Raw genomic sequence first — 21,675 nt, 5'->3', positions numbered from 1 at the left:
TGTGTGTCCATGTAAGGAAGCACATATGACATATACAGTAGCAGTCATGGAAACCAAAACAATCACCAAAACCAAAATAACTCAGGAAATTAAAGTTAGATCCCAAAAGCCAAACTCCGGCTCTTCAGCTCCACACTGCACGTCAGCGAATCAGCTCGGCTCTATACTTTTATTGAAATTCCTCTTTCGTAGCTTTTGGCTCAAGCAGGCAGTGGACAGATTGAATCGAAAGACTTCAATCGAAAAGTATTGGTAAACTGACTCCATACAGTGAATACTGTGTCTTTCCTGATGTGAAATTATCTGCATGACATGATTAGCAAAGAAACTGTTGCTCAAATGTACCTCCACCGCTCTGTCTGGGTTTGCGACCTGTTTTCATTGTCTCTTCAACGACTCTTCCCATTATGATTAGGTGTCATCCTCAGTTATCATGACTTGCATGTTAAATTCATCTCTCTCACCCTGTCTACCTCAGTCACCCTCACATGCACACATACACACACACTGGGAAAGTCAGCAAAGTGCAAATACAAATGGAACAATTATAGTTCAATAGTAGCAAGTTATATGATCAAATGTAAATATTTGGTCCATTTCACATCGGCAGAAAGCGAGAGATGTATTATGCTACTCTACTGTGTGTAGATGTTTAACACCATAACTTAACCTATCTGTTCTACACCAAAGCAAACAAAAGACAAAAGATAAGAAAAAGAACAATTCTTATCAAAAGACAGCGAAAGAAACAGAAACAATCATAACTCAGTCATAAATAATACTGTAGGCGTCTGAGGTATAAACTCTCACTGCAGTGTTTGCACAGGCTTGTTTTGTCTTGAACGTGACAACTTGGACCTCAAACTGACTAAACGTGCTACTGAATTTAAAAGATGAACCTACTGAAGTGCATTTAGCTTAAGAAATCAGTCAGTGACTTTGAATTGAACAAAATGATTTGAATCAGCAAAGTGATTTGTGATCTCCAACTCTACTGTTTAGAGGTTTTGTGTTTCACTAGTATGTTTTGTCATTTACTGAGACACACACCTGAGAGAAGATATTCATCATAAAATCAGTTTTACAACCAATAAGCCAGCCGTTTTCGTTCAATACAGTTAAGACGAGCAAAGGATAGGACATAGCATCATTCCGCTCATGGACTGTCAGTACACAACTGCATTAATGTGAAATATGACATTTGGGGCCTAGATGCTCAAATGTAAAGTTAAACAGTTTTACTTTCACACTGTATCTATTTCAACATGTATTAGGTTTTCACATACATTTATATTATTTATGAATCTATGCATACTGTTGTATTTTTTACATTATTACTTAGTTTTACTAATTTTTTGTAATGTTATTTATATTTTAACTGACTGTAATTTTATAGCAACGTTAACTAGTTTAACTGGAAAATGCCATTACACAACATTTGCATTACCTACATTGGCAGTATTAGCAGGACAAAACAACAAAGAATAAAGAACATACAAATCATTAAATATCTTGTCACACACTGACATTGACATTACATCATGTTATCATACCTGTTATTTACAGAGACTGAGAAAAAAATAATAATTCAGAAATCGTCGGCCGTTCCCCTTTAAGAAGATCTGTTTGACGCACATGTACTTTACATGTACTTTATCATGACTGCACTTTCCCATAGTGTCCACACAAAGCCAACACAGCAAACTGATTTCCTCTTTACTCTCTCACACACACATGCCGAAATACACATTCAAGATAACAAGCAGGGACATTGCAAGTGTGAGCCGCAAATGAGCAGTTACGTTAAGTGACTAAACACATACTTCTACCATCATCTCTATGGGAGTCCACAGTCCAGACGTTGCTGCTTGTGCCAGCCATTACACCCACACACACACACACACACACACACACACACACACACACACACACACACACACACACACAGCCAACTGCTTCAGCCATCACACGTTCTTCTTTACACACGCAGCCAAAACATTGGCACATGAAGCACTCCTCATATGGAAATACATGTCATCAACTCCCCGAGCATAGACTTGAACCATAGACTACGTTTACTACATCAAAACAAAGACTGTAGCAATCAGCAACATTAGGAAATTAATAGTACTTAAAAAACCACAATGGCAAGTTGACACTTGAATTGGAAATAGAGACAGGAAATTGGAAATGAAGGGTTTCTAAATCATGTTTGCCATTCTATAAATGTACAATACGCACTATTTAACTGGCACAGAGGCTGGAGAAAACAACTATTACTGTGACCTTGGTTTGTCTATGAGTGACTATAAAGCTGTCAAACAATGCAAGGCACTTTAATACAACAAAAACAAACTGCATCAACGAGAGTGCGGTGGGGGAACCTGAGCAGAACATTTCTAAACTGCATCCTTAAAATAGTTTGAAAAAGGAAGATGGAGGGAATTATGGAGGCATTGACAATATTAGTCAGCTCAAAAAAAGAAACTTCACTGTATTGTGCCTCTGATAATCTTTGACAAGAACCACTACAATCTCAGTTGCTGGTTGTCACACTGAAGCACTTGGTGGCTGTGATCAGTCAACAGGCATTGGCTGCAAGTCACAAGTTTGGCACTGTGATGGTTGTTGGTATGTATTTACATCAGAAATGACTTCTTCTTTGTTGGTAGCTGCTCATTTTGTGGTACACAGTATGTGCATTTCACGCCTGTAACAGAGTTGCATGAAAATGCAACATTATATTACCGACACTTTGTTTTAGCGTGGCTTATGTATTGTGTAACAGGCCTGAGAGTTCATTGAAGTCGCTGATTAACTGTATTGATTGTATCGCCGATGCATGCTGATAAAGTGTGCATGAGTGAACTGACTGTCGATGCAAGCTTTAGGGGATGACTGATGATAGATCTGTGTGATCAGCTAAACTGCAGTGTATCTGAACCTTTGACAGGAACTTCTGCTGCCGGTTGGCCTACAGATGTCGCTGATGAACTATAAGGCAGTATATATATTTAACATATAAATACAGCAGTGTGCCGTAAAGCTAAGCAACAGTTTATATAAATCGATTTAAAAGGTGAAGACAAGCATATGTTAATTTTGAGGATAAAACAGTGTTTTTTGTGGAGGACTTCTTGATTTTAAAAAAAGGAGTCATCTTAATATTCAACATAGCTTCTGTTTGTGTTATACATTAATATTCACTCGCACGCTGCGTTTTGTAAAAACTTGCAAGAATGTCAACTTGTGAAATAATGGAAATTATTTGTACAAATCCTGCCGTCTCAATTAAATATGGCATTAGAAAAGCTGTGCTGTCTGGTTGTATGTCAGAGTGGAAAACACAATAACATTACATATTACATGTCATTTAGCAGCCGCTCTTATCCATTACATTACAGGGAGATGACAGGCATGTAACTGTCATTACTGTAAACAAGCTACACTTGTTAGTTAAACAGGGACGACAGTTGTTTACAATGACCTTCTCCCGCACCCCTCACCTCTTACTGTGTAACCACTAGAGTTTATTGTGACACCAGATGACATCGAAGGAAATTATTTTGAACCCAAAATCCAGGTATTAAACTAGTTACTCAATAAAACTAGGCAAAAATATGTGTGGTATGTGTTTGTGTTCATCCCTCTGTCAATAGCAGGTCTGTGTATTGGGGAGAATCTGCCGATACGATATGCTTCATGATACACGGGTTACTATTCAGTATATCGTGATATATCAACACCATGAGCGAGGCAGTGTATTGCGACTTTTACCATATGCGTAAAATCTGGTGTTTTTGAGAATTGATACAGTATCACAAAACATAATATTGCCACTCTCAAGTGTAGTTATATTTCTTATACACCCTCTGTCAATAGCAATCATTCATATATAAAAAAATATTTAGCAAAATGATTCATGTTTTAAAAATGCTGAAGCTGATTAAAGCTGTGAGTTCTCTGCTACCATCAAAATGACCTCTGTATTGGTTTGTGCGCAGATATTTCAGTCTTTACATGTTTGTGTCCTTTTGTCCCCAGTAAAATAAATAGCTCTGCGGCTCCAGAGTTATGCAATAACAGTGGTACGGGCAAACATTACATGATACCGTACGCATTTTGCTATGTGTTTCCTTACGAAGGATGAGATGTATGAATCATATTCACCACGAAAAGGTCATTGTTTGGCTCAGCTACCTTCAGCAGGAGCTGCCCGGGGTGTTGAGTCTCAGAAAGATAAGTCAGAAGTGACCTTAAAGCAAAGGCAGGAGGGTTGCAAACTATTTGTCTGTCCCCTAGACAAGGTGGGTGCAGAGGAGACACAGTCACAAGCAGGATGGGTTGTGTGTCTTATGACTAAACAAAGGAAGAGCAAGAAAGGAGAAGAATGAAGGAATGACTGTGACTTCCTTACAGGGTTTGTTGTCTTACGTGCATGTGTGTGCTCGCTACATCCTGTTACTCACTTGTGCCTCCTGGTGGTAGCAGAACCCCAATTTTTTGCCCTGTGTTCCACCCGAGGAGGAAATTGCTTTCTATTTATAATGAGCTTCTGCATTTAACCAAGCCTTACTAACAAGACAGGCAGACTCATGCTATTTAGGCCTCTGTGACTTTGCAGCATAGCACAGTTCTAACCCCAAGCAGCTCTGCAGCACATATAGGCACTGTGTGGACAGTGTAGCACAAGCAAATGATCGGATTCAGTATTTATTCCCTTTCAGGAGTTAATGTTAACTGACAATGCACTAAGTGAACTGTCTGCACATCCACGATCCTAGAAGTCAGCTTGTCTGTTGCAAGGTTTCAGTGTCTCTTTGTGCTGAAAGTTACACCTCTTTTGAATGTATCACTGAGTAAAACGTTGCTTAGTCCGGCAGCCTAGTGATATAATTTGATCCTTGCTTTACACATCAGGCCTCTCAGCACCCCACCTCAGGTTTCATAACAGTCCACCTGTGAGGCTGCAGGACAGAGCGGTGTGAAATGGCAATCTTCCCTACAGCCTTACCTGCTGGCTGCTATAGCAAAACTAGCTCAGCACTTTTACCTCTAATGCTCCTCCTGTGACTACAGCGTGAGTTCTGTAGAACAACTAAGGCCAAGCTGGCACACCTGCCCTACAAAGTATTCTATTGTTCAACCTCTGCTGAAAAGGGAAAGATTGCATTGTTTGCCCTCTGGTAGGCCTATCTGATTTAATGTTGACACTGCAGCATTAAACCAAAGTCCTGTGCAAGCAATGGATAAGGATCAGTTTAAGGATCAGCAAAAACATGTATAGTGCAGTTAAAGAAGAATCCACAGAGGAGTGCATTTTCAAAAGGTTAAGCTTCAGCCTGACTATACTGAAAGGAAGCAATTAAATGATAAATAATTTGATATCTAATCATAAACATGTCCTATCATCTCGACTTGTTCATGAAGTATGTAAGCCACATCAATGATGATGCTCAGTTCTGGACCGTGTGATAGACAGTGCACGAAATGTAGCATTTTGGTTCATTCTTGATGAGAATAAAAATCATGTTTAGAGGAGACGTATACGAGGGCCATTAGAATACAGTATCAAATATAACACAGCGATGACCCAACCGGTTCAGACAACAGACTATCCATCACATGTTCACACTTGCAGCTTTACTTTGCATTATAAAGGCTGAGATGAGACGTAGAATGTAACTTATTTCCTAACAATCTCAGTTATTCATTTGATGCTATTTGGTCATCTCTAATAAGACCTGAGGTTTAGAGGCTATACAAAAAGTTACTAGTATGAAATAAGCACCTGTCAACACTAACACACATAGTTCATTATTAAGTCTGAGGCTGGGACACACATTAGTGAGCATTTATCTGTGAGAGCTGTATAGCTTCATGGAGCTGCTGTTCAGATGAAAGTAGCTTCTTTTAACACTTAAATAAACCTCACATTTATGTTCTGGATGTATTTGGTAGATCACAACATTGTATAGAACAAATCAATATTTTACTCCATCTATGTAGAGATGCACCAATGTGACTTTTTCTTCCTTGATACCATAACAATTACTGATCCGACAGGTTCCTTTGTTCCCTAATTCAAAATCAGTAAACCTCACTAACACCATTGGCTCTGCAGTAAAGTCATTAATGCTGTCATATTTAAGCACATTTTATGAGTGACTTTGTGCATTAAGACGAGCTCAAATTAAACTATTTCAGGTCCATGTCTACCTTACTTAATAAGGTGTGGTTGCCAATATCAAACCAACCAGAAAAAGAGAGCTGGTCAAGTAAGAGTTTGCTGACATCTATTAGAATAGTCTCTAAACGCTACTGTTACTGTATTTATATTCACATTAGGTTCGCAAAATGCACAGATGTCGTACCAGCCACTACACATTTTTCTTGTTCCATATCTCTTATGCAAGTGTCTTCCCATTGACACTGTTAGGACGACCCAACTCTTTCAAACTTCACCCCCAAACTAACCCTGACAACACACTATACATAATACTGTATGAGACACTGTAAAGTCCCAGATGGCCCACTTTCCCCTGATGCAAAACCGCAGTGTAAACAAACACCCTAAGGTCACACTCCAGGAGGTCAAACAGAGAAGCAGTACACCTTACTTCTCCAAAGTAGACCAGACACACTTTTTACCAAAGCTGTAGCTAATCTTGCACAGCGGGTTCAGCAGCGTAACAGAGAGAGAAACACTCCTGTCGCTCTTTTACAGCGGGCTGGTAGCCTTTCTCTGACATGTTCCTGCTCTCAGACGAAGCTTTCAAGAACATTCAAATGTCTACACTGTATAAGCTGCTCATGAATCATTAAACACTACAGCTAAATTCTGCTCATGTAAGGCCCACATTCAGTGTGTTTGTCTGGCTTTTGGAGAGTGCACTCATCTTCAGCTGTGGAACAATGCTTACAACACTACATCACCCATAATTCATCACACAGACATAAATGCACAAGGTGCACAGAGTGGTGCAATGACGATAAAGGCTAAAAATAGAAAGCTGAATAAAACCTTGGTACAGGGAAACTATGACATGATAAAGCACCAATGAGGATAGTTGTCAAAGTGTTTCTCTGTGTAGGCACAGCAGATACTTCAAATCTTCATGATAAAGCAATATACTGAAGATACAATCTGCATGCAACGTCTTATCATCTGTGACTGTATCTTTGTCTCGAAAGGGGGATACAATTAAACTTTGTCAACTGAAAGAGGATTATGAAGTAACAATGCGCTTTGTAATGTATCTGAAATATATTTTATCAAACAATTAAACTAGTGGAGAACATCTTCCATCATTTAACTCCTTATCACAAACATACACATAAATAAATCCTTCATTCAAGCCAGCCATTAGGGTTTTGAAAAAGAAATGACTCAAAGAGACCATATGAAAAATATAAAGAGCAATAGCAGTCTGTCTTTGGCTTTAAGTAGCAGCACTGATTCAACAGGGAGCAAAGGAATACATGGATTGTTATAGTGACATATAGAGACTACTCACCAGGTCATGGTTTGTGGAGTTGGAATCATCTGCAGGGAAGGGGACATAGACAGCTAAGGCCATGCAGTTGGCAAAAATAGCAATTAATATAAAGATATCAAATGGCCTGGGGAAAAGAGTTAAGGAAAAAATGGAAGCGAGACATAGCAAGAAGAAATAATATGGATACAAACTACTTTTCAAATCACCTGCTGCAGTGACATTAAAACCTCTTGTAACTTATAAACTATTTACAGAATTAAACAAGTTACACATGAAAAACAGTTAAAACATCGTAAGTGCCTGATCCTGAGTCTTTGATGGCTTTTTCAATGACATGAGCTTTAAATGGCAAAACAAAGCCACACATAATCTGCATGCTTTTGTTTTGGTTATATAACTTGCTTCTATTTAAGCTATATACGTTTTTAATTGTAGAGCAGAGATTACCAACCACAATACAGTTAAGCTGTCATAATAGGATGTATAGGCTAGAATAGCGACCAGTGAAGAGGGGTCAACAGTTTAAAAGGTTGGGAAGCACTGTATTAATGTTATCATTGCCTTTTCTCTCACAAACTGTGAGAAACAAACACGTACCATCACTATTGCACTGTTGCACGCAGTCCATGCAGAACAATTTGGGAGTCCTGAAACGGCCACAGCTGCTTTTCCCAAAGTGTGCTGGTAGTAAATCCCTATTGACCTTTTTTTCCCCGACAAACACACAAAGGTTGATTATGAAACGCATCTTTGCCATTCACGTCAGGCAATCACCTTTCTGACATCTGATGGCTTTTGTGATGACATCTGCTTAAGCAACAAACCCACCAGACTGTCACACAGCTGTGTTGTGCCCTGCCAGTAGTTTAGGACTCAGTGACTTCATTTTCTAACTGGGATAAAGATTGAACAAGTATATTAACTACCTTGTGATCATCTATGCAATATCTTGGTTCTTAAAAACACCTCATATTACACTTTGGTTTGCATCTATTACAGCTATAAAGAATACACTGACTTGCAGAATAACTTAACCAAAAAACTGTTCCAAAAACAGGCAGGCAATCCCTAAACCAAGAGAAGTTAGGTCCTTTTTCACTTTCTTTTGTCGCCTTTAAGTATCCTGAGTGTGATTACTTTAAAAAGCAATACATAAAATCACCTGATGTGGGCGTCATGAATAATTATTACAGCTAAGATCCATCAAAGGCATACACACAGGAGCTGTGAACAAGTAGGCCTGCAACTCATGATCATTTTCATTATCAATTAATGTGGCAATTATTTTCTCGACTAACCCATTAATCATTTGGTCTATTAAGTCAGAAAATAGAGAAAAATGACTGTGACGGTTTCCCAGTGCCCAAGGTTACGACTAACAATCCAAAAGCCAAAGACATCCAATCTACACTGATATAAAATGAAAGAAGTGCAAAATTCTCACATTGAACCAAACAATGCTCAGTGTTTTTCCTTGATGAATTACATAAATGATTAATTGATTATCAAAATAGTTGCCAATTTGTTTGCTAATCTTATCGATTAATCAACTGACAGTTTAATCTCTATGAACAGGTAATGATCTTTGGTCAAATCTCAACAAAGACATGCAGCCAGTACCACATAAAGCCACTGTAAAGGATACTTCCACTCCACCAGGCTGATGCAGGCCCTGCGTATGGGGTTGTTGAGGTTGAGGCAGAACAGAGCCCTCGGGGGCCTGCTGTTGGCGTTACTGCCCTGTTTCTTGCTTTTGGCATACTGCTGCCGCTTCTTCTGTGCCAACGCACCAACCGGGATGGTAGTGGACGCTGGGGCAGGCAGGGCAGGAGGTGCGGGTGGTGCCGCAGGGGCTGAGGCGGTGGCCGCAGCAGGGGCAGGGACAGGGGCAGGGGCAGGGGCAGGGGTTGAGGCAGGAGGGGCCTCTGGGGCCGCGGGGGCTGGGTCTGGGGCTGGCCCGTTGGCGCTCATGGTGCGGGCGTGGCTCTGTGAGGAGCATCCAGCAGCATGGATCTGCCAGGGTAGATGGGGTGGCTAGAGAAGGACAGAGAAGTCTGACCAATGAGCTGGCACGTCACCAGGGAGAGCGACTCTGGTGCTGCTGGCATAATTTGCCTCTGAGGATGAGAAAAAGAGGAGAAATGCAACAGTACATCTTACACTTTTTACAACAATAAAAGAATAATTGATATTGCTTTTAAAATCGAGCACATTACATCGGTCCTCAAATCACTAAATTGACTTGCATAATGCACACAGCTTCTGTTGCCTGTCTATAAAGCTCTGAATGGCCTTACCCCACCGTGTGTGTTAGACCTACTTAAAAGCTACTCAGACCTCTCAGGTCGTCTGGTTCTGGTATTCCCAATCATTCCTGAGTCAGTTCAACGACTGGTGAAGCTGCATTTATATTTTATTGTATTTAGTTCTTTGTCTATCTTTTCTTCCTAAACTTCTTGTAATGTGAAACATGCAATATAAATAAAGTTTGCCTTGGCTTAATCGAATGGGTTTTCTTTGTTCAAGTTAAGTGCTGACAATCCAGCTCAAACTGTAATATTTATGCTTGAAAATGGAGCTAAATCAAAATATGTCTCTTCCAGCAGTGTGTGCATGTGCTGCAGAGGTGCGCTGATCAGGTATACAGTACAATAGGTGCTCCAAATGGGATCAAAGGAAATGGGATTTCTGGGAAGAAGAAAGCTGCAGGGGTCATTTATATTTGTATATACAGCACATACTGGCCTACAATTAATATGAGAACTTCTTAGTTTAGCTTAGATGTGATATTATGATCACACACACCTACAAATATTAAAGATGGCAGAATAAAGCCACTACATCTTAGACAGCTCATTGAACTGCTCTAGTCTCTTTAAGGATAACAAAGCAATGTGTGTTTCCCCTTAAACATGCAAATAAGATAATTCCATCATGTCATCAAATGTAAAATGTATCCTAGTGTGTTCCTTAAACAGTGAAAATTATGAAATGTGTAACTGAAGCTGAGGACCTTTCAAAACTACAAGAAATATAGCAGGTTGGCCTGGTTCTGATGTTGCCATTAAAACTCTAAATTTAATAAATCCAACAGTTCTTGAACCTGAACATATTTGACAATATGAAAAATATGAAAGCAGATAACATGCAGATGTTAAAAAAACACACTCAAATTAAGCTGTAAATTCAGAGCTGACACTCTCAGGCATCACTTGGCCACATCAGTTGTGTAAGTCCTTGAACTGCTGAGCAGGCCCCGCAGAGGAAGACACAGAAAAGGTCACATTGCAGTGATGCTCCAAGAAGAATTCATCTTCATATTGGATGGAAAAATGCGATATGAGTTGTAATGTGATGTATGACTGCACATCTTATGGTGAATTCAGACTACCAGCTTTGCATCTCCTTCGTGCTACGATGCTGCCTTCATGTAGCCGAGGCTAGTGCAAGCTCGATATATGAACAATGAGCACCAAATGCGCTTATTTTGGAATATTAATTTCACTGCTGCATCGACAACGTCGACCGTGCACCCCTGATGAAAATGAACACTGACATTTCCATGAGCGATTCGTGACAAAGTAACCATCATCAAGCGTCCTCGTATTTCTCCTTGGACGCCACCAAGGTAGGATATGGTGAAATCCCCCCCCCCCCCCCCCAAAAAAAATGATGTGAAATGACAGGCTGACTCCGGGCGCTCATAGTGAAAATTGAGCAACGCACAGCCGTCAGATGGTCCTCGCTGCTCAGCAGAAACAGCTGGCAACGTTATTACAACAAAGCTCAATCAGTGAAGCTCTTACACTCAGGGCTAATATAGTGCACAGTGCACATGACTAGAGCCCACCTCAGTTTTTTGAAAAGGTATCAGCCCTGACCAAGCTCCATTAAAATGTATTTAAATGTATTGTTCATGACAGGGCGATGAATCTCCTCCTCCGAATCCACAAAACATGACAGCGACGAGAGGAAAGTGGCCATTTAATAATAACTGCTGTCCTCTGACAATAAAAGGCATCATCATTGCTTGCATGCAGAAAAAAAAAACCGCAGCTATGCTAAGAGGCTAACTTCAGTTAGTGGAGCAGAAACCGCACCGTGCTGTACCTCTTTTGTGAAGACTTTATGACTCAGCCGCGGTCCTCTCCGCTCGGTAACACGGGTCCAGTGCTTCGGAGGGCGAAAAAAAACGCAGGTCCGGTCTCAAACGGCGGTTTAAAATTCATCAGCTCCGGGAGCAGGAGGGACACATAACGCCTGTGCATTAATTAAGCTCTTCCATGGTGATCGTGGAGAGCTGGAGACAGGAGAGTGCGCACCAGACAACAGAGCATCCTCGTCCGCTGCCTGCTTATCGTCACGGCGCCAGTCAACAGTGAAACGAGTCTACATCAGAGAGCGAGCTCTCCTCCTTCTGCTCGTGCTCCTGCTCCTGCTCCTACTCCTGCACAATACCTACTCACATGGATAGGTGCTATGGCATCTCTGCAACTTTACCTGCTCTTCAATAAAAAGTGAAACATTTCAAACAGGGTGTCACATGCAGCACCCTTTAATCACGTGAAGGTCACCAAGACAACTGAGGAGACTCACATCAGTGTGAACCTGTGATTTTTATTTATAGGCTACAGTTGTGGTACTAAACAGGCTTAGTAACTTGTCTTATTAAACATACTGAGCACCACTTAATGCGCACTTTATGAAGGGCTCATAAGCTTTGTTATGGTGAATAACTCATAACTAATGCTTTTAAATTATGAGTCATTAAAAAGAACACATTTCCAATTATGATACACCATCAAGTCTGTGGTTATAAATGTTAATAGGTCATTAAAAAAGGTATTTAATCAAGAAATATTCTGTTGTTAGTGTTAATAAGTTGTCAGTAAATGGATTTTCATATCTTGGAGACCTAGAAGTTGTTCTTGTTAAGTTATAACTCATCTATAAAGCATTAGCAAAAAGTGTATTAAGCATTAGGTTCAGCCTGTAAACCCCTTATAAAGAGAGAGTGCCTCATTAGAATGTGGTACCAAAGGCTAAACAAAAAAGACTAAATAAAATCCAGCAGGACAACAACACCACTCCTGATCTTCAGACATTTGTTTGAAATTTGCATTATATGCGAATCAAAATAAAAGCTGCTTCCCAAATCCCTAGACCCATGATGATGGCCACATTCACTTATAAACCATGCTGTATAGGACAGAAAACAGCATCTCTTATTAACTGTTTTTGCTCACGAAATTCTTCTGAGAAATTATACAAAATTGCTGAAGATACGTGGAATTATTCTCAGTTAAATTGTAATTTATTTTTGGTTATCATTCTACTATATTCTATAGATTATTCTCAGATCTTCAGAGAACATTTCATAGGCCTACGGTGCCTCCACACACAATGGTTATGTAGTGTGACCTATAGTTCTGTGGACACAGCTAGTCATAATCTTACGAGAGCTGTGTAAAAGAGCCCTGTCACTGCCCCAGACACTCTAGGAGTAAGGCAGGTTTGGCAATGTCTGCACTAAAATGCAGGATTGGATTGAGAGGAGCCTCAGCAATCTGATCAAAGCAGTATGTAATCCCTCAGCTCCCAACCACAACAGGTTTTTTATTTTATTTATCATCACCTTTTAAGTTGATATGACAAACATGTTAGCAAACAGTTGCTTATTTGCAAATCCAGCAGTTATGAAGAAACATAATCATTCATTTGGAGTCGTTTTTCTGGCCACCTGGTTAATATAAGTCCAATATTCACTCTCTTTTAGCTCTGCTTTTGGTTTCCACCAACTCCTGCTAAATGTTTCACTATGTTCACCAGCTGGTCTCAAACGTTGTCTGTCTGCTGTTTAGTGCTAAGCAGGTAGTGTGTTTAAAACAACACTTTGAGAGCGGTGAGAATGAACCAACGTTTTGCGCCGGACATCTAAACAATGAGCTGAAACCCACTACAGCTCCGGAAAGAGAGAGGAGCTGCAGATTCAGGTGTTAATTCCCTTTACATTCAACCCCTCTCATGTTATAATACACATATTGATTATAGCAGCTTTAAAACATAGATTGTGTGTACCACATCTAATGAGACATGTCAGTCAACTGAGACTAGCCGTTACCCATGTCTAGTTTTTGCTATAAGGATTTTAGTTTCTCTCCTGTCAAAGTCAGTGGAAATGTGTCCTTTCCACTAACAATATGCTGCCCTCCTTTAAACTGTTCCCTTTTCAACGTAACTACATTTCCCTTTTGCCTCCAGTGCACGCGATGAGAAAGTAAGTCACACCACTCTCCTGATCTAGTTATAAGACACACTTACCTCTCTCCCGTTAGAGCAGCTCTTTGTGAGCAAGCACATTCAGTATTTCAGATGTATATAATCAATACAAAACTATCCATTTACCTATACATATATGTTACCTTTAAAATAGGAATGTACAGGGTGAATTTGAAACTGTTTTACATTCAGGAATATTTATTTTGTTTTATAGCACATTTTAGAAAATGCTTCCCATAAGACACTTCAAACAATACAGTGTCCCTGTCATTGCTGGTAAGATGTGTAACTCTGTAAAAAAAAAGAGTCAATTATAACTAAATTATTAAACTCATTAACTTCTGATCTCAAATGATGCCCTTCATTGTGTGGTGTTAGTTTTGTAAAAGACGTAATCTCTTAAGCCAAATACTGTTAGCAATGTTGAACCATAAGAACCATAAGAAAAGCTGATTTGTAAGTTAAAAGGCAGTCTGACAAATGCAACTGCATCACAAGGCGCTCGTACATCTGTCATGCATACTACTCGTTAATCCCACCCTTATAAAAAGCTAATGGCCAAATGATAGCTTTGACCTACAGAAGACCCTTTAAAACTCTTCTCTGGATTTTATTTTCAGTCACTTGTTACATTGGCATCACTTCTCTTTGGTAACAGCAGCACTTATGAAACAGCAACTGTATTTAAATAAATAGTTTTACCCAAAAAGTATTTCCTTTTCCACGTAAGGCTTTCATTAATACCCACAACCGTAGTACAGCGTGAAAACAGAACCTTATCATAAAATGTTTTAGTTTAGTAGTTTAGTTAATCTCAAATATCAGTGACCACAGTTCCGTACTACTGAGCTATTATTGTCAGTGCTGTGGAAATCCTACCTGCCAGAGTAGAACAGCTGAGCCTCTGCTTCACCTACATGTCCCAGCTGACAACAAAGAGCAGAAAACACTCATCTTCTTCCCTGGTGGGCTGGTCAGTGAGTGAACGGCAGCAGTGTTTGGTGAGAGGTGGAGAATGACGGGGCGAGGAGGCAGGGACGAGGCTCACCGTATCAACTTACCTGTCTGCCCAGGATAATGGCTTCTTCTAGAATCGTCTTGAATTATTCACCTATGGATGCGGTGGTGTGTGTGTGTGTGTGTGTGTGTGTGTTGTGTGTGTGTCATATGGCAGAAAATGGGTTGATTACATTTTTTCGTTAGAGAGATCGATACCATACTAATTTCTGTTACGGTAAATGTGAAGTTGAAGCCAGCAGGCATCTAACGTAGCTTAGCTTAGCTTAGCTTAAACACTGGAAATAGGGGAAAACAGCTAGCCTCATTATGCACCTCTAATTTAATTTGTTTAACACACTCCAGGAAGTCACTGCGCATGGCTGAGAAATAGTTCTGACATACAATCCCTCCTAACATAACAACTTGCTGTTTTTACATTTGAGTTTTTGTACAGATTTAATGAGCGATATAAGGTAACTATAAGGTGTTAATTAGTATGCTCTGGTAGATGTTTCCTTGATGCCTCCAGTCTTTATGCTAAGCTAATTGCGTGAAGGCTCTAGCTCTGCAGAATATTTAAAGCTTCTCATAACTCCTGACAAGAAAAAAAATAAGCGAAACCAAAATGTCTGAATATTTAAGGGTTTCTAATCCAACACTTTTCAACGCAAAGTGTTGGGAACAAAAGGTCTCAGAGTTCTCAGGGTTCAAGGGTTCTAAAAACATTTTGAACTTCAACACATGCGATTTTAAGCAATGTAAGAAGGGATCGGTACGAGGTCAGAGTACATAATTAAATTGGGTGGGGAAAAAATTGCATAGAAATTGCATCAAATGAGCATATCTTAGGATACTACAGAGTCAAGAATACAAAAATATTCAACATAAAATGCACAACGTCGACCGCACAAGTAACCGTCATCCACATGCATGACATTCACAGCTTCGCTCTTCAGTGTCACAAACAGTGTGTGGCTGTTTGTCATGTTTACAGAGCGAAAATGGGAAAACTTGGATGCAAATGATACTTTTAAAAAGTGATGGGGACAAAATCTGCCAGTTCAAAGAGTGGATGGAACATGTCCCCAGCATCCCCAGTGTATCCCCATCTGCAACATTTGAGATGGTTTTACCCTGATTTAAACTACCCTGTTTCTTTTCCCGACCTCACCTTGAGAAATGTTCTTTTTTTTCCCTCTCCTGTTGTTCTTGACCTGGTTTCCTCTGTACTGATCATTTCCCTACAAATATGGCCTTATGGTAGTGAGGATGGTGGAAATAACAGTTATATGTTTCTGTGTTCAGTCATTTGGAATAGCCGATGTGCATGTTTGAGTTTTTTGTGACATTGTGTTCAAACTCTGCACCTCCCTTCAAACACACACAAACTCAGTCAGTAGTCCCTGGTAGGAAAGCGCAATGCAGTTAATTTTCACTAAAAATGGAGTAAAAATAAAGACAGAGGGTGCCGTGGACGCTAGGGACCACGGATGCCATTTGGCTCAGCACAGCAGTCTGCCCCCACCTCCGATTTGATCTGCTTTTCTATTCTCTGTGCCACCCAACCAAAATGAACTTTATTCAAATATGGTGTTTACTGAACCTGAATCATTTGACAACAGGAGTTTTAGACTTCTCTGCTTTCATAGTCTTTTATTTGTCTAACGGTCCCGATGAAGATGTCTTGTCTTGTAATCCGTGCATAAGCACATCAGAAAAATATAATTCTGTACAAAGCAGGTCTTTGGCTCTCAGCTGCGCTGTGGTGAAGGTCCTGTGTAAATGTTGTGTTTGGCCAACCTCTAAAGAGATTATGATGTGTTGACTCGATAAAATAGCACAACGTGTTTAGTTTACACATGCAGTTCACTCAAACAGCTGTTATGTTTTTAGATCTCTTTGTAAATGCACTTAGCTTTTACTCTATGTGCATTATCCCTCAGTCTCCCCCTCCCTCCCTCCCTCCCTCCCTCCCTCTCTTTCAGCAGCTCTTTTTTAAAATCAGATCGGAATAAAGCTATGAGTGCTTCTCACATAAGCTGCAAAACTGATATTTTCTTTTTGGTAATGTTCTCATTGAATCTTAGTCTCATTCAGCCTTTCTGTATCTTCACTTGCTGTATATCTGAAATCTTTTTTTTCTCCAATGGTAGTGGTAATTATGGTTTGGGATATTTGAAACGAGTTTGAATATTAGCACATGCGACTTGATGTTGATTTCCTGGCCTTACCATGCATATGAAATCTGGTTAGTTTGGCACTGATGCAAAAGCACTGATGCAACAATCACTGCTTCTGCATGTTTATGAGAGAGCTGTGTGTATATTTGTGTACGTGTGTGTGTGAGAGGGAGTGTGTTGGTGGAGCTGCTTGAAGGAGAGCAGTAGTGATGGAGCCTGAAAGCCCTGCAGCGCAACTGTTCTCCCAGTGCATCGTCAACTTCACTGCTGAGCCCACAACACACGCTCAGCCTTAACCCCTGCTCGCATTCTCTACTCTTCTCTCTGAATCTTCCTTTCTCTCTTTGTTTCTCTTCATCCACTCTCCCTCCCTCTGCATTATCTTAAGCTCTCCATCCAAATCTTTATATCGCTTATCTTCAAATACTTCCTGTTATCCACTTGTCTTGATTACCTCACTTATTAACCGATTCCACCTCTATGACATGGCCATGTCTCAGTCCCCTATGTGTACCTCCAACTCAACCCAGACCCCTACGTCCAGGATGATCACCAAGTCCAGCTGCAAACAGCTATATGACTGAATGCTCGGCTGATAATTCAATCATAAGTCTCATGCGGGGGGTGGGGCCTTTGGCTGACAGACAGCTCTCAGATAGAAGGGCAAGCAGTATGTCATCATGGTGACTGCAGAGCGATTTAAGGAAATGGAGTGATAAGAGCAGAGTGGAAGAGGCTCAAGCCTGAAGGAGCGACTGGCATTAAAGCAATGTACCAAGATTCATGGATGTGAGATTCTATGCATATGAGTGTGAGAATATGCCTGAGTTCATTTGTGTGTACTTGTGCACATGTCGGGATGCCTGAGTGCATGCGCACATATATAGGCCTGTATATGTGTCTTGTGTATCTGCATTTGTGCTGCTTCTAAAATCCCATTAATCATTCAAGCCCAACAATGCTGAGTACACTGTTGTTTACCTGAGCTCTGCATTGTGTTGGAAGAGCCACACACATGCTCTGTGTTATATTAAGGCATTGTTTCAAAAGTGGTTGCTTTGCTCCTCTTTTTCTGCCAGAGAGACTAAAAATAGAAACATTCATGTTCTCTGAATGTACTTTCCCTCCAGGAAGTGTGCAGTTGTGGGTGTTCGACATTGGTTGCTCACCATCACGTGGCATCTTCTTCCCTGGCTGCCATTGGCTGGCACCTGTGGGGCTCTGTGAAGAAAAGCTTTTCTGACAGGACCCATGAGCCCAGAGGAGTTGCTGGAAACTGGGAGAAGGACAATGTCGGTGGAACCAGGAGAGCAGTGTGGGGGCTCAAGAGATGGCATCACCATAGCTGTAAGCAAGGAGGTGCTGGGACGTGACCTCCCAGCCGCAGCAAAGGGCAGGAATCCACAGAGATGATCACATGGTTGATGAGGTGCAGGGGAAAGTGAATGAGGGGCAGGAGAGGACGATGATTTGTAGCAATGACACTCAGAGAGCACATGTCACCATATTAGCTCAGCTATAAGACTTAGTTTGTTGTCATCCTGTCTCACTGTTCCCGGAAACTTTGCATCTGTCCAGATTTGGTTTCCTCCCATGGTTTAAAATACATTTGTCATTGACATTTGACCTCGGTATTGATTCAGTATTTATTGATTCCAAAATGTATTCAATAATTCAAAAACTCCTCTCTGCTGAATAAATATGTTTTGATTCCAATGTTTTTTTTTCCCTATTTCAGTTATTAGCTAATAAAGTGGATGAAAATATCCTATAAACCATAATTTATTGAAACTATCCTACATTTATGGGGAGACAGGGTCCTCTGGTGTTTAATGTTAGAAATGCAACTGGCCTGTAACATAAGGCAGTTCAAAATGGAGTAATGAAACACAGCAAATGTTCATGTGAAACATGCAGGATTATGTCTTTTCACTTTCTACCTCACTGTTTTATTGGGTCAGTATTTGTGTTGACCTTTCGTGTCGAGCAAGTAATGTTTGATTTATGTATTATAGCTCTGAAAGAAATATAATTGGGCCAAAATCATAAAAGACATTGAGTAGTGTTTAGCATGTTCATTCACCTTTGAATATATCATCTTGATTTCCTCACTGATCCCCAACAAGAATGACTTTGTACAAGGATTTTGATACTACCCCTCTCTTCCAGTCAGTGGTAGATTCTGAACTGTACCACAGCGGCAGAATGAAACAACTCTAATCTGTGAGCAGTTTCCTCCACTCATCGTCACGGTACACTGCTGCTTTAAAAAGCTTGGAAACACACTGATATCTTAACAGCACACACACTCAGCAGCATGTTCAACATTATAGCTGACATGTCTCAACATGGTTTAGCTTGTTCTGTGACATTATGCAATGAAATGTTGGTCCTTTGTTTCTAAAAAATCTAGTTATTTATGGACAGTTTGTAATTTAAAAACATAACATTTACCAAAAGGTCATAGACAGAACAATGTAACCAGTTTTCGTTTGGCTCATATTTTATTGATTCTCTTTAGCTCCCATGTTAGACCCAGCAGGTGACCAATGGAAAGAGGTCAAATGTAGCATCAAACATGATCCTCTAGGTGGCAGGCCAACTCTCTCTATAATGATAATCCCGTCAGAGGTTTTTTGCATGTTTGCTATAAAACAAACACCAACAGCAAATTGTTTAAAAAATATTCACTAATTGATAAAACATTTTTGTAATGATAAATGGATTGTTTAACATTTTCTTTTACGTGAGTGAAAACAAGACCTTAGATTTTATGTCAATGACAATGTATTGTATCAAATTGTAGAAAAGGTTAAATGTGTACTGTATATTTGGTGTTTGTACAATTTGTACAATTACAAACCCAAAGGTCATCTTAAATATTAGAGAAAGGGGAAATTATTTCAGATGTTACATTTCATTTTCATGGCAGCAGCTCTTAGAGAAGGGATGTGTTGAGGGTTTCATGTGGAAGAACAGTGTCCTCAGTAAGAGTCATAAACTCACTGAGTATCATGATGTGAGACAGGGGACAGAGAGTGAAGAGGAAATCAAGACTGAAGAGAGCAATATAGTTCTTCCCATTTTACCTCTCACTTCTTCTTTTTCTCTGTTTCTCAAATTCAAATTTGCTCTAAAAACATGACCATAATTAAGTACAGTATTGCCAAAGCAGCTTGCGCAAGGTTAACAATATAAGTCTATCAAGAATGTAAGGGAAAAAGATTGCTTGCATATTATTACACTACAGTATAAACACTACATAGAACTTACACTAGAAAACATATGCTATACTATACTATAATATACTATAATATACTATACTATACTATACTATACTATACTATAGTATAGTATAATATACTATACTATACTATAATATACTATACTATAATATAATATAATATAATATAATATACTATACTATACTATAGTATAATATACTATACTATACTATAATATACTATACTACTATATACTATAATATACTATACGATACTAGATAATAATAACGATACTATACTATACTATAATATACTAACATACTTACTATACTATAATAACTATAACTAAATAGAAATAATAACATAATACATACGATAATAACTATACATACTATATATACTATAATAAATACTAACTATAAGAACTAGACAGAATAACTATAATAACGAACAAGAACTATACTATAATACATACTATAACAACCATAATACTATACTAACAATAAAGATACTATACAATACTATACTATACAATACTATACTATACTATAATATACTATATTAAACTATAATATACTATAATATAGACTATAACATACTATACTATAATATACTATCTATACTATACACTACTATACTATACAATACTATACTATACTATAATATACTATACTATACTATAATATACTATAATAAATATACTATACTATACTATACTATAACTATAATATAATATACTAAACTATACTATACTATACTATACTATACTAGAACTAGACAAGACGAGACGAGACGAGAGAGAGAGACGAAGATATAAGACTAAAGACGTAGACTACGACGAGACGAGAAAACTAGAATAGACAAAAACATACTATACTATATAGAATAGACGATACTATAACTATAAACGAACTATCATACTAATACTATATACTATACTAACTAGACTATACTAAACATACATACTAACTATAGAGATTATACTATAATATACTATACTATAACATACTATACATACTATAATATATTATACTATAATATACTATACTATACTATACTATAATATACTATACTATACTATATTATAATATACTATACGATACTATACTATACAACTAACATCACAATAGGCCTACTATATAGTGTAGTATAATGACAGCAAAACTATAAATACAAATAAAGAATACAATAATACAAATGATGAAGTTAAGATATAGTGTTCATATATCTCTCTTGCAGTATTTGTATTGTGATGCTGAAATAATTATCATCAGCATAGTGGAAGCAAGACTTATTAGAATTATTACAATATGATGAATGATGTGGAGACGCTTATCAGTATGTGCTCTTGTGAAAATGTGTTGTGAGCAGGCCTTTGGACATTTGTTGAGTTAAAAGAATATGTGTCATGGTGTTGATTACTGTGGAATATGAAGGTATGTTTTTTTTTTTGTGGATGCTGATTTGATATAGGGCCTATATGCTCGTATAACG

At 38.9% G+C, this 21,675-nt stretch overlaps 1 protein-coding gene across 1 annotated transcript in view; it reads right to left on the bottom strand.

Annotated features, from left to right (window-relative positions):
- cacna1da (calcium channel, voltage-dependent, L type, alpha 1D subunit, a) overlaps positions 1-9,477 on the bottom strand; it is a 53,179-nt gene extending 43,702 nt beyond the window's left edge. The window contains 2 exon segments of the mRNA XM_029432706.1: positions 7,518-7,623; positions 9,145-9,477. Coding sequence (XP_029288566.1) covers positions 7,518-7,623; positions 9,145-9,470 — 432 coding nt within the window. The 5' untranslated portion in view covers positions 9,471-9,477.
- Positions 9,478-21,675: the final 12,198 nt, after the last annotated feature.

Source organism: Cottoperca gobio, chromosome 5 (genome assembly GCF_900634415.1).
Source record: "Cottoperca gobio chromosome 5, fCotGob3.1, whole genome shotgun sequence".
Classification (NCBI taxonomy): domain Eukaryota; kingdom Metazoa; phylum Chordata; class Actinopteri; order Perciformes; family Bovichtidae; genus Cottoperca; species Cottoperca gobio.
The sequence above is the reverse complement of the archived record's forward strand: the minus strand, read 5'-3'. Positions and strand labels throughout refer to the sequence as shown.